Source organism: Clupea harengus, chromosome 7 (assembly GCF_900700415.2).
Source record: "Clupea harengus chromosome 7, Ch_v2.0.2, whole genome shotgun sequence".
NCBI lineage: Eukaryota > Metazoa > Chordata > Actinopteri > Clupeiformes > Clupeidae > Clupea > Clupea harengus.
In genome coordinates this window covers 13080132-13093497 of record NC_045158.1, presented here as the reverse complement: position 1 = coordinate 13093497, position 13366 = coordinate 13080132, and the positions used below count along the sequence as shown (strand labels likewise).

The window sequence follows — 13366 nt, the reverse complement described above, 5'->3', positions numbered from 1 at the left end:
GTACCGTTTCATCCGTCTCTCATCCGTCACTCTTTTCGTCTTTTGCATCGTTCTTTTCTCTCATTGCCTTTTTCTTTTACTTTTCCAGTATCCATCACTCTTTCATCAACTTTCTGACTGCTTCTGTGTCTAATTCCTGGTATTACTCTCTAACTCTTTATTGTTCTATCACTCTATCCCTTTGCCTTATAGTTTTCAACAGTTCAGAGAGGACGTGCGACAAAGAATTCATCATAAGGAGGGCTGCTACCAACCGAGTTCTGAATGTCCTTCGTCACTGGGTCTCCAAGCATTCACAGGTTTGTGTAGAAAAGCCTCTGGCGTGAGGTTCTCACTCCATTTCTTGAGTTGGGCTGTTGTGAATCTGTTATGCTCATTTTGTTCTTTACCTTAACAATGTATGAAAGTATAAATTACTTCTCGTGCCAGTCAAGTTCAGGTTTGGTGGTAAACTCCAAAGCACTCCTTCATTGTGGAACTCCACATTTCCTCCTAGAGCTCTCTGGCTGTCTAATGTCTGCTGTCATTTCATTTTAGAAAATGCTTCATGGTGAGTTGCATACTTTCCCTTTAAGTATATGGTGTGTCCATACTCTCCCTTTAAGTATATGCAGATCCCTTTTCTGATTGGTAGCATGGACTCTGGGGGCCAGATTTGCTGAGAGCAGGTCTAAAAGCAGGTCTAAACCAGGTCTGTTCCATTTGTAACGAAACAAGAGGTGTTTTAGCATGACATATCAGCTGCTAAATTAAAACTATGTGCGTGCGAGAAATTTGACCCATTAATTAGAAAAAAAAATACGAAGATCAGAAATGTTATTAAATCATTGTAAATGTTTATATATCATTTAATATAGGCATATAAAATATTGTCCCATCAGGTAGCTGTTTGGCCAGGTCTTAGCCAGAATCGCTGCTCCATGTAGGGTTTAAATCGTCTTCTTTGCCTTTTCCCCCCAATCGTTCAAGCACACAGAGTACAGTGCTCGCCTTCTGCGTAGGAGTAACGCGTATCTATTCAGGAAAAGTACTTGTACCTGAAGTACACTAACTAAACTAAGTAAATTGTAGAGACAGAGCAGCATATTCATTTCACCTTCCATGTTTATTTTGATGTTATAGCCTCTCAAGCGCAAGCTACCCCCAGTGCCATGGCAACATCAGCGTATCTGAAAACATTTGTTTCCCCTGACAACGTAGTGTGGACGGGGGTCTAAGTTTACTGTAACCCTGTGAACCAGAAGCTCTAATTCTAATTCTAACTCATCATCCATGGTGGCAAGAACACGCAGGGCCTTTCTTCCAAATTTTAGCGGTGCGCTAATAACACTAGAGGGCGGGGAAAGGCGCTGATTACACAACGAGGTTCTTGTTTGATAAATACTACACAAAATGCGGAAACACACTGTGCGCTGTATGCGGTTTTGCAAAGGCGCTGATTACGCTTCGCTCGCAAATGTTAGTAAATGAGTGTTACATTGTGCTAGAATTATTTCTCACCTTATGTAAATCACTTTGGATAAAACTGTCACTGGCAAAATACATGACCTGAGCCTAGGAGACACAGTATCTGACAGTAGGAAACTGGAGATGGCTGTAAGTGGGATTCTGACTTTAAAACTCTTTAGTTTACTGTAATCAGTAAGGGATGGTAATCTAGCCAGCAGGTGGTTTCTGTAGGCCGCCTCAACCCCTCACCTTTCTTTAATTTTTCTCTAACAGCTCAGTAGAGTTTCACAGTTGTTCTTGTAGCAGTCAGTGTGTGGTGGCTGAGAACTCTCTTTATCGGTCCAAGCGTAAACTCAAGGTTCTGCAGTTTTACAAGTCGAAGGAGCCGAAGCACACTTCCACATTTTCCATGTCCTTACTTCATATTTGGAGGTCATAACTAGAGTGTAGCCAATTAACAACACAAACACACTAACATGTTTCAACCATGACCCTTGAACTCTTCAACTAAGTGGCTCTTACAGCATTGACTGCTATGGCAGCAAATCCAATTACTTGGATTTGAAGTGACCAAGTGAAATAAAAAATGACTGCATTGAATACAACCATAAGAAATTTGCTTGTGATACCGGAAACCCATTTGTTGTTAGGCTGGATTTGGCACCTCATCTGATGACAAGCACAGCACAGCACAGCAATTGTTACACACATCAGTATCATTAGTTCAGCTTCTCCACTGCACAGTGTACACACCATAGTCTGTTCAACATAATTACACAGCCAGTGCACTCCAAGTCACTCTGTATCTCCGTATCTGATGTCAAGCACCAAAATACTAGCTCCAGTCAAACTCACTGAGTAAGGAGAGAATGATGTATATAGGTGGACTTGCCCCTTTTTTTGGAAATCGCTTTCCCCTCGAAAATCTATTTTGTCGTCACAACAGACGATTCCCACACAACACCGAATCAGAACCGAGACAAAACAAAGTTATAGAGAATGAGACTGAGTATGGTTCTGTTCAATCCAGCGAGATGCCCTGCTTTCCTGCTGTCAATCTGATACAATCTACTTGATGCCAGAGCCCACACACCACGGTGAAATGGCACCAAATGTCTCTACTAGACGGTTTCACCACAAAGTCACCACAATGGAAAATGTACAGTAACAGATAGGGATGAGAATTGATAAGATTTTAACGATTCCGATGCCTTATCGATTCCTGCTTATCGATTCGATTCCTTATCGATTCTTTTATCGATTCTTATTGGGCAAGGGGTGAAAAAAAGAGCACAAACGGGTTTATTTACATTCATTTTCTTTTATATAATTTTCTATAATGCTGCACACACCATATACAGTATGTATATACACATAAAAAAAATTTAAAAAAAAACATTTATACATATTCCTCTTGAACTTAAAATAAAACTTACATAACTTAAATAAAATGTATTCTGTTTAATTTAAACATGTTCCTAGAAATTAACCTAACGAAATTCTGGGGCATCTACCGTAGTAAAAGGGTGCAAACCTTTCACCACAAACTTAGTCACTGCTCGGTGACATTCGTTGATCCTCTCCTCGGTAATTTTATTTTTCCCTGCCTCGAAGAAAGGATGGGCTAGAGGTGTACATGACGTGCTAGCTGTAGCCTGTGACCCAGACAGACTACCAGCCTCTGAACCGGTCTGACTCTGAACGTCATCAGCTAAATTGGATGGAAATGGAGATTATCCATATAGTGAAAGCTGGTTTACACAATGAAACAAATGGCACTAACAAAATCGCTGAATTTGCTGAGCTGACATAAAGCCACATTAAGAGGGGAGGCAAACACTACCTCTGCCTCAACGTAGGGGGCTGAAAATGGAAGATTCTATAGCCAAGCTAGCGTAGCTATATGCTAAGTTTAATAATGGATTAAAAGACGATATGCTCAGTTTAATAATGGGTTGACACGAAAACGCGAACGTTTGCTGATAACACACGACGTAATTAACACCGTTACGATCAAACATTTCTCAAAACTGGACTTTCAATCCAAACGTGAAGTGATCAATAATGGGAGACCAATGCCGGAGCTAAAATGTATGCTTCAAACGAAGGGACAGAAGATAACTGGATCGATTACACACAATAAAGGCAAATTGCTTTACACAGTGAGTGGTTGTGATCACTTTTGAAGAGTTTACCTTGGACAGAAAGAGATGAAGCGCCGACATTAGCTGAGCTGCTGCATGCATCGAAGACATGACATTCCTGTAATTTAATTCCATGCTGTGTGTTCAAATGCTTATTCATATTTGTTGTATTTCCTCCCTTCGACGAAATAGACTTTTTACACAGGTTACAAGTGGCGTAGGTGTCATTTTTGTCGTGTGAAATAGAGCCAAACTTTAGAACGCTTCTGCCTAGTTGCCATGTTTGCTGCAGTCTGAAGAAGAAACTAAAAAAGTTCGCGCATGCGCAACGGCACAAAGGACCGATAGCAGAACCGTTAAAGAATTTGGCTGACGATTCCAAACAATCGGTTCACTAGGAACCGGTTCTAAAAAAGATTCTCATCCCTAGTAACAGACCTGCCTTTGAACACTACATACCACACCAGACAGTCATTACCACAACTGTACAATAAATCAGGAAGTGTGTCAGTGTTACCTTTAGTTTAGAGGGTGTTTAGCAGTACTGCTGTGGTTTTGTCTGCTGTTGATCCTGGCCTGTGAGGTGAGCGTGCCCTAAGTACCCACTGGTGTGCACTAGTGTCCACCTCATTGATCTGTGCTCTCATTAGGGAGTTGCTCTCTCATAGAGCTGTCAGCGAGCGCTACTGCTGCGATGCCTACCTCTGACAGCGATGCCCTTCGCTGCACTTGCAGTTGGTTAAGCTTCACTGTTCCCGCTTCAGCCAAATGAGCCCATGGTCGTCCAATACGAACAATTAGCCTTCATAAACACACACACACATACACAGGGCTCTACAGTGCGAGTATTTCACTCGCATTTGCGCCTAAAAATAGGTATGTGCGAACTTGAAAAATAATTTACGAGCATAGTGCGCGAGTGACGGGTATTGTTGTCAATACACGGAACAACGGTGCGAAGAAGTGAAGCATACCATATATTTCATATGGAAACAAGTGACGGGGTCGCAACTGCACAATGTGAACATAGCATGATGACACGTTTAACTTCATGCAAATGAGAGCGACTATTCGCAACCAATGGGCCAGAGCCATATAAAAAGAGGGTTACGACGATCTCGCCGACATGTGATCACTTAGTATAAGTAGCTCGCAAAAAAACCCTGCTGGCAACCTGTGTGAATGGTCTTCCACGGGAAAGACAGCAGCACCACCTCGATTTACTGATATTTTCGGTATATTAACACATAATATCAAATGGTTACTGGTGTGTTGTATCCTGTTTATGTCTGATACTTTATTAACATTTATGTATTACATTAACTTATAACACTAGGCAGCAATATTGTGAAGCAGAGCTAGAAATGGCTTTGCTAGCTCCCATACTGTAGCTCACACCAGCAACTGCTCAATTTAAGACAAGAAAGGGGTTTGGTAACTTAGCTAGTAACTGTCAATGATAACTAGTTATTAGAATATATTAGCCAACGTTAAGTTAACTTCAAAGGGGCAGTCGAGTGTATAGGTTGTGTCAGCTTGGATAGTTCGCTAGTAATTTTCGATTTAAGCCTCCCGTTAGCCTTGGCAAACTTTTAGCTAGCTAACGAGTATACAGTGTGTGCTATCGATAGCTAGCTAGTAAACTCATTGCAGAATGGACTATAGGACAGGCCACGCATGACGTTAATCAAGAAAAAATAAATGAATATGTGATTGGTTTAAATATCCTTGTCTATTTGGGCAATTGTTATTATCATTGACACCACTTTCAACTGTCAAAACTATCGGTCTAGCTAAATCTGTTGGTTATCAAATTGCACAGCAATTCATATGGAGGATATGTGGTTGATTTAACTCTAAGGCCAGGTAGGCATAGTAGTTGTAATGTGCTATCACATCATTTGAAAATCTAGACTTGATATTCTCTTATATTTGAATGATAATTCTGTTATTTAAGTATTGCCTTAAAATGATTATTTACATTGAATTAATTGGAATTCAGCTGTAGGCATATACTAAGAGATCTGTATCTTAGAGACTAATTGCATCCACAATTTAAGTACTGCAAGCTTGACTATTATGCAGTTGTAGACACAACACAGGGGGTCCCTGGGCCTGAGAAGGGAAGGAAAGGAGTTTAATGTGGCTATAATATGGACTTTTAAATGTGACTAAAACTAGACTAAAATGTAATGAGTTTTCATTGACGAAAACTAGACTAAAACTAAGAAGGATAAAAATGACTAAATGTGACTAAAACTAATATGCATTTTCGTTTTAGGACTAAGACTAAATCTAAAATAGCTGCCAAAATTAACACTGAGATAGGGACCCCTTAATCTGCAATTCATTGCTGCTAGCTCTAATCAGATGTACTAACTAGGCTAATAAGAGAAGACTAACTTTGTATGCCAACAAACACCAATAACTAGAACTAATTTGACAGACTATAAACCAACAGACTTCTGGTTATGATACACGTGCTCTCTAGCTAGCTACAGTGAAAGTGTTTCTTTTGTTAGATACTAGACGTACAGTCTAACTCTAACTGCATTTAGAATCTAACAAGCTATATCTTACAATAAACTTTAGGTAAAGCTGGCTATATAAAATACTACTAATAACAATTGATAAGAGGTCCACTAAAGTGTTGAAATATGAACAAATGCAGTAATTTGATCAATTTACCAGCTAACTTGCTTCGGAAACACTGAATATGAATGGGGTTGAACGTTGGAAAATACAGTGTTTTGAACTGTAGGTCGCAAATGACATGCTTTATTTCCGCTTTAAAAAAAAACGCTGTGCTCCTAAATTTCTTTGTGTGCTCCTACATTTTTTCATTTAGGAGCACATGTACTCCTTGGGGAAAACCTTAGCGTAGAGCCCTGATACACACACACACACTAATGAGTGATGAGAGCACACATACTCACAGATAGTTAAGATATATAAATATTAGGGCTGTCAGCGTTAACACGTTAATCTATGCGATTAATGCGGCCGCGATTAACGCGATAAAATATTTTAACACAGTTAACGCAACTTTAAAAAAAAAAATTATAATTTTTTTTTTTAAATTTTTTTTACTTTAGTTTAGTTAGGGCTGTGTAGGCTACGGTTAACTCGCCTTGCTCCTTTATTGATGTCAGGTGAAAATTTATGAGTGAAACAATAATACACAAGAAACGGAAAATACTTAGAAGGTATCTTAACGAAACACAGCAAGTTACTATTAGATTCATTACACCAAGAATCAGAGCAACAACAGATTACAACACAGCTGGCTAATAAGTGCTAACGTCTGCCACCAACTGAGTTATGAATGAATGGTGTGCTAACGGTCACATATTAGAACGTAACGTATCTAAATGAATAATAATTACATTTTACGTTACAACGAACTAACACAGTTCATAGAATTTAAACATAGGTCACTTAAACATATTTATCACAGTGTGAGACAGCTAAATAACTTAGTCATTGTTTTTGAGCGTGCGAGGGAAAGCATAATTTAATAGAGGAGGCTTACTAGACATGTGCGTTACTAACTGTCACAGTTGTCAAAGTAAAAGTCCGTCAACAGAAAGAAAAAGAAATACAATACTGTGTGTGTGCAAGGATGGATTACCGAACGGGCTGAACGGGCCCAGGCCCAAGGGCCCCTGAGCTCAGGGGGGCCCTAAACCAGAGCCTCTGCGTGAAGTCGCTGTTATTATTGCTTATTGCTTGCTGTCAATTGTTTTTAGACTTTGTATTTGTTAATATCAGAAGTGGCTTAAATGTATCTCTTATTTGTGGTTGGAAGCGGTGTATTTTGTTACACGTCCTGACCAATGGTTTCATAATCCGTCCATGTGTGCGTGTCCATAGAAACAATACACTACAACATAAAACATTAAATCACTCCAAGCAATATACATTTGCTGACCTAAATAAGATGCTATTTGTTATTACTTGAGGTTATTTCAATAATTGACAATTTTAAGCTTGGCCTACCATTTTATGGGAGCGATGAGAGAAAAAGCCCCCCTTGTTCAAAGTGGGGAATGACAGACCTACCCACTGCGGTAGTTGAAGATGGAGAGAGCTGAGGGATTGTTGGGCGGAAAGTCTCTGTTTAAGAGCCAAAATGACGGAACAATCGACAAAACTGAAGTTGTATGTAGCATACACGCTGTATGAAGTGATTACTCGTTAATTTATAACAATTAGTCTTTAGAAGAAAAAAACAAACTTTTAATCGCGATTAATCTAGATTAATGAATTTAAAAATGTGAGATTAATTAGTTTTTTTTTTTTTATCTATTGACAGCCCTAATAAATATATATATAAATATGTATGTAAAAACATGTAAACAATACACACACACACGCACACACACAAGTACAATACACACACGTGCACACAAACACACGTGCACACACAAACTCTTTTGCTGTTTGAAGCAATCAATATGTTCTCCTTCCTCCAATTAATCCTGCACTAAGGTGAGCTAACTACCTAAAAGACATGCAAAACCTTGCAAACACCACCATCCGTCCATTTCGCACTGATAAAATCTTGCAAACATGCTAACTGGTGTCTTTTGGCAATATAGTTGGTGGTGTGAATGTTTTATTTTTTTTCTGCATGATTTGCCTCCCCAGACCAACAAACTACATAGTGCATATCCTGGATGGCTAGTAGGAACAATAGCTGGGTTTATCTATCATTCAAATGACCATATACCATCAAAGTTAAATTGAAGATGAAATCAAAACTAGTTGCCTATGAAAACATACCTCAAAAAGTAGCAAATTGCTGCATTGTGTTGCTTTAAAGTTTTTTGGACAGTTTTAAAAGCATTAAAGGCCTAATTGCATTGATCTGTTCAGTCTTTTGTCAGACGAGACCTAGGCTTTCAAACTGGCACTGAAAGACCTTGTTAAAACGGACCTCTCAGACGTCACAGGTGAGTTGTGAGGGGGTGGATGAGATTGATAGAAATGTTTTAAAAGGTTGGTGGACCGGAGACAAAGGCTTGGCGGTTCGGCCCGTGGACAGGGGTGAAGTAGAGAGGCGTGGGCTCCTGTCAGTTTAATCCTAGGGGCTGAATGCATTGGTGTGCTCAGATTCTCTGGCGAACACTGGCTCACGTCATTGGCAACACCTTGGCACTGCTCCCTCTGTCATCCAGGAAAGAATAAGGGGGTGAAGCTCCGGACACCAGACCTCAATGATGTATACATTTGTGTGTGTATGCATTTTGTATAAACATCAGCATACGTAGACTCCTAGTACACAGAATTGTGTTTCTCCTTGATGAGCTGTCTGGCTTTTATACGTGTCCAAAATGGAAACATGGTCTTGCGTCACTTTTCAGCGCAGTTTGTTCCTTTGATTAGGTGTTAGCGTGTGTTGAACTCTGCTCCACATGCGTCGGTTTGGGTAAAAATGTCAGCCAAGTGAGTAACAGTAAAAACATTTTTTTTTTTAAACGAATGTGTAAGAACGTCTGCCAAAATGAATACAAGTTTAAAAAAGAATCCATATGTTGTTGTCTCCACAGGGAAAATAGCTATGGCAGCAGAGAAACCAGTCAGCAGGGTCCGTAACAGATCGTTGTGTGTTAGTGTGACCTTAGTTCAGATTCTACAGCACTGCTGCCATGATCTTCCAAAGGGGGGGGGGGGGGTAGTACATAGTAGGGCATGCTGCATGAGGAGCAGACTTCACTGGGTAATTAATTACCATCAGAGAGATGCTACGCCAGCTCATCTTTCCCTCTGTCTCTCCCCCTGTCCAACACAAGGCCCATGCATCTACAGGGAGGCCAATCTGCCACAGCACACCCTGACATCCCATACATTAGTGAACATGACTTTGGCTCAGTCCATTTACTTTACTTATGACAGCGGCTTATCACGGGTGCCTTCATGCAGTAGGCTAAAGTGACAAGTCACACAGAGTTGATTGTTGTGCTGGCTCCGAGATGCCTGATAGTACCAATCTCCATTAGAGTCCAAATGCGTGGTGATAATCGGCCCGCTCTCAAAATGAAAAGTAGAAAAATGGCTTGAGTCCATGATGACATGACGACACTGCGTGCACCTCTGTTACAAATTTGTGAGATGGACTTGAATTGAATTTAAACATACCAACATTTCCAATCACACCACACATGAATCTAGGGAAAAAATTGCTGTAGAGCACCTTTCAGCTTTAAAGGGTATTTTTTTGTAGATTCATTTGACGGTATTTTTCTGTCTCTGTTGTGTTTCCTCTCCCTCTAGACTCAGACGTTTTCGCTAGCTAGGCCATTTGAATGCCACATATTTAAACACGCGCCATGCAAATGCCCCGTCTTCTTTGAAGCCATCACTTCAGCTCGGAGGCTTTTAGCCCTGGCTGCCTGATGGTAGGCAGTAATTACAGGTGCATTTCAGTCGCCCAGAGATATGAATAATTCCGGCTGTCATCTCGGGTTTCAATACAGTCCAAATGAAATATGTGTAAAAACACCCAGCCTGTGAACCCCTCTGATGGATCCATTCATTTATGAATGCACCCAGGAAAAGAAAGTGACAAATTAAAACCTTTTTAAATATTCCTCTTAGTCCTTCCTTTTTTTTTATCAAAAATAATTACTCTGTGCTAGTTGTGTCAATATAGGAGGCAAAACGTTTTTTTTTTTTTTTTTTTAAATTGAAAGGGCAGGGGATGATGGAAGCTGAGCTGGGCTTGAAAAGATAGCTTCATCATATGCGGACTTCATCAAAGAAGGTGTGTTAAGCATGACCAGCAGGCTGAAAGGCTGAGGGAGAGAAAAGATTCCTTTAAAGCCGGTTAAAGAAATGGATGGGCCTCCTCTGCCTCAGCGCCATCCTTGATTAGTCATCCAGCACTTCCATATAAGCGTTACCGAGGAATATTTTGTGATGAGAGCAGCAAGTTGACACTCTTTGTTTCAATGTGCGCGAGACAAGCTTATTTCCCATTACTTTGATGTCCCGAGCCCCCTAACTGTGATAGATGTCCAGAGAGGAGGACACCTTGTTTGGTAGCGATGAATGCTTCACGGTGCTGAGGTGACATCTCGGGGTAGCAGAGTGTTCTCTAGCAGGTAATTTGGAGGAAGGGACACGTCCATCCATACTGGTTGTCTTCTCTCAACTCTTGTCTTTCATGTATTTCACCCCCTGCAGGACTTTGAGATGAACAGCGAGCTGAAGGCGTGTGTCATCTGCCTGCTAGAGGAAGTGCTCAAAGACCCTGACCTGCTCCCTCAAGAGAGGAAAGCCACCGCAAACATTCTAAGGTAGGCCGCGTTTGGGCCGACCCTGACCTTTCTGTTTGCCTTGGTGCTCTGCAACATCACACATCAAGTCCCTCCACCAGCCCTTATCCCTTAACGCATGTAAGCCCAGCAAACGTCACCTCTTTGGTGGCAATCAGACTGCACGGTCGGAGATAAGCACACAATGGAGGGTAAATTGGTGTATTCAGATAGATCTGTCAGTTGAGCCTGTGTGATGCTCCTCTGCTGGCACAATCCCAGCTCCACCGCGGCGGCCTATAGACCAGAAGCAGCAAGGGCGGAAACATATTGTGTCAGAAAGCAGCTTGCGTTGGTATGACAACGCTGTGCCTCTCTCCCCCCCTCTCCCTCCCTCTCTCTCTCTTCCCCCCCCCCCCCCCCCCCTCTCTCTCTCCTGCAGTGCCCTTTCTCAAGACGATCAGGACGACGCACAGCTGAAGATCGAGGACATTCTGCAAATGGTGAGCATATGGAGGCAAGCTCTCTTCCTCTTGCGTGCCACTCCAGTCTCTGTGTTAAATTAGACATTTAAGCGTTTATTTTTACTGCGCCGCCCATTAATCACTTCCTGGTCTTTATCATCGCCAAGGCTACCCTTTCGCTCGCTGCAGTCCATCCCCCTCCCCCAGAGTTATTTTTTTCTTTCATTCTAGAATTTTCTTCTCACTCTAATTTTTTTACTCCACTCATTCTGTCAACCGTCAGCTGCGTGAGAATGAGTCGATGCCAGGGGAAGGTTTTCTCAGAGACATTGTTTGACAAGGATTGGTGGTTTTTCTGTCTACTGTCTCAAAAATGACAGCAGATAGAGACGGTGGATGTGCCCTGAAAATTTTAAACTACGTTATGAGTGGAAAGTTAAGAAACTTTGGAGGCCAATCATATTATTTCTCTTACTCTCACTCGCACATTCCCTATACCGACAATGCAACAGATTCTAAAATTAATAATTTAATATTTTCAGGTAGATAATCTATTAATCTAACTATTGTGTCACAGTAGCTTCAAGTAAAAAAGTGGGGACTATGTTCTATTGTTTGTTGTCAAGGCCGTTTAAAAGTCCATAGGAATTAGAGTCCTCTTAATTAGGGGCATTATTGTATCAGAAATCCACAGGAAACCGGTTGGCTGGCTCTGAATTACATGTTCAAACAGCAGATGATGGCATTGAGTGGGAGGCAGGTGGGGATGCAGAGGAAGGGTGGAAGGGTAATTATACTGTCAGATGGTGAAGGGATCCAGCTCTCACCATGAACAACTGCAGTGGAGGAGAAGGCAACAAGAAACAAAGAGGAAGAAGCCGTGACCATAGAGATGACTGAGGAACAAGGGTTTCTGTTTGTTATCAAAGATACAGATACATTACCACCTCCCCCTACCACCCATACCATTTGGTCCAGTCCATTTGGAGTGTTAGCACAGTATCCAGTGGCATAAGTGGCCTGAAGGATAGGAATAGTCTGAACTCCAGAACTGCAGTCCAGAACAGAACCTTGCTGTTTGCCGTGTCAGATGGGTGTTCACAATATCCATACTCTACCTCTAATCTAGATCCCCAGTGTATTGATGGATTTCCCCCCACCCCGAAAACCACAGGTACACTCATACACATACTTTCACATGCATCCCAAGCAAAATGTAAAACATCCCCAGAATTGATCAAGCTGTCTCTTTCACCTGTCAGCTATTTTTCCTGTTCATGCACCCAGTCTCTCCCAATAAATAAGACACTCTGCTCTGTTTGACCTTGTTAGGAAGTCAAACTGTAGTAGAAGACTAATTGTGGTCCCAGTGTGCCTTGTCTTTGTCTCTAAACATCTGCTTGACATTCACGCTATGCACCACCCCAATGTGTTGGTTTTAATTGTAAATCCTCACCTTCAGTGTTAATTGTAAATTGTATGTTCCGAGCACCGGTCTACCCGAGAGGTCCTGACTGCCAATTAGCTCAGTGTAATTACATTTTTTAATATGTGAGGATTGTTTGTTTTGGATGTGACAAATTGGTTTGTGTGCTGTGGCCAAAATCTGCCATAACAGTGTCACGCTTTGCCACTTTTTTTGTAGTTCTTTCCTGACAGTGGTATTCATTTATAACACTTCACAAACAGTCCAGCCACTTTTTGATGTACTGCAGAAGAAAAGGAGAGGACAGAAAAATTACTCTGGGATGTTCCCCAGTGTGTAAACTCATAATACATGTGCACATGTTTGCCTGTGTGTGTGTGTGTGTGTGTGTGTGTGTGTGTGTCTTCTGCTTGCGCTGTGTCCTTCTCTCTCTCTCTCTCTCTCTCTCTCTCTCTCTCTCTCTCTCTCTCTCTCAGGCTGAATGCCCTCGGACAGAGTGCTTTGAGTCCCTGTCGGCCATGGAGCTGGCCGAACAGGTCACACTCCTGGACCACATTGTCTTCAGGAGCATTCCTTATGAGTATGTATCAGCCCCAGCCGTGACACCTACACCTCCAAGGTCAT

General features: G+C 41.5%; 1 protein-coding gene across 2 annotated transcripts in view; it reads left to right on the top strand.

Annotated features, from left to right (window-relative positions):
• rasgrf2b (Ras protein-specific guanine nucleotide-releasing factor 2b) overlaps positions 1-13366 on the top strand; it is a 58804-nt gene that overhangs the window by 41008 nt on the left and 4430 nt on the right. For both annotated transcript variants that reach the window (XM_031570567.1, XM_012828563.2), the window contains exons 18-21: positions 193-299; positions 10782-10894; positions 11295-11355; positions 13219-13322. In XM_031570567.1, the coding sequence (XP_031426427.1) occupies positions 193-299; positions 10782-10894; positions 11295-11355; positions 13219-13322 (385 nt within the window). The remainder of the gene's footprint in view (positions 1-192; positions 300-10781; positions 10895-11294; positions 11356-13218; positions 13323-13366) is intronic.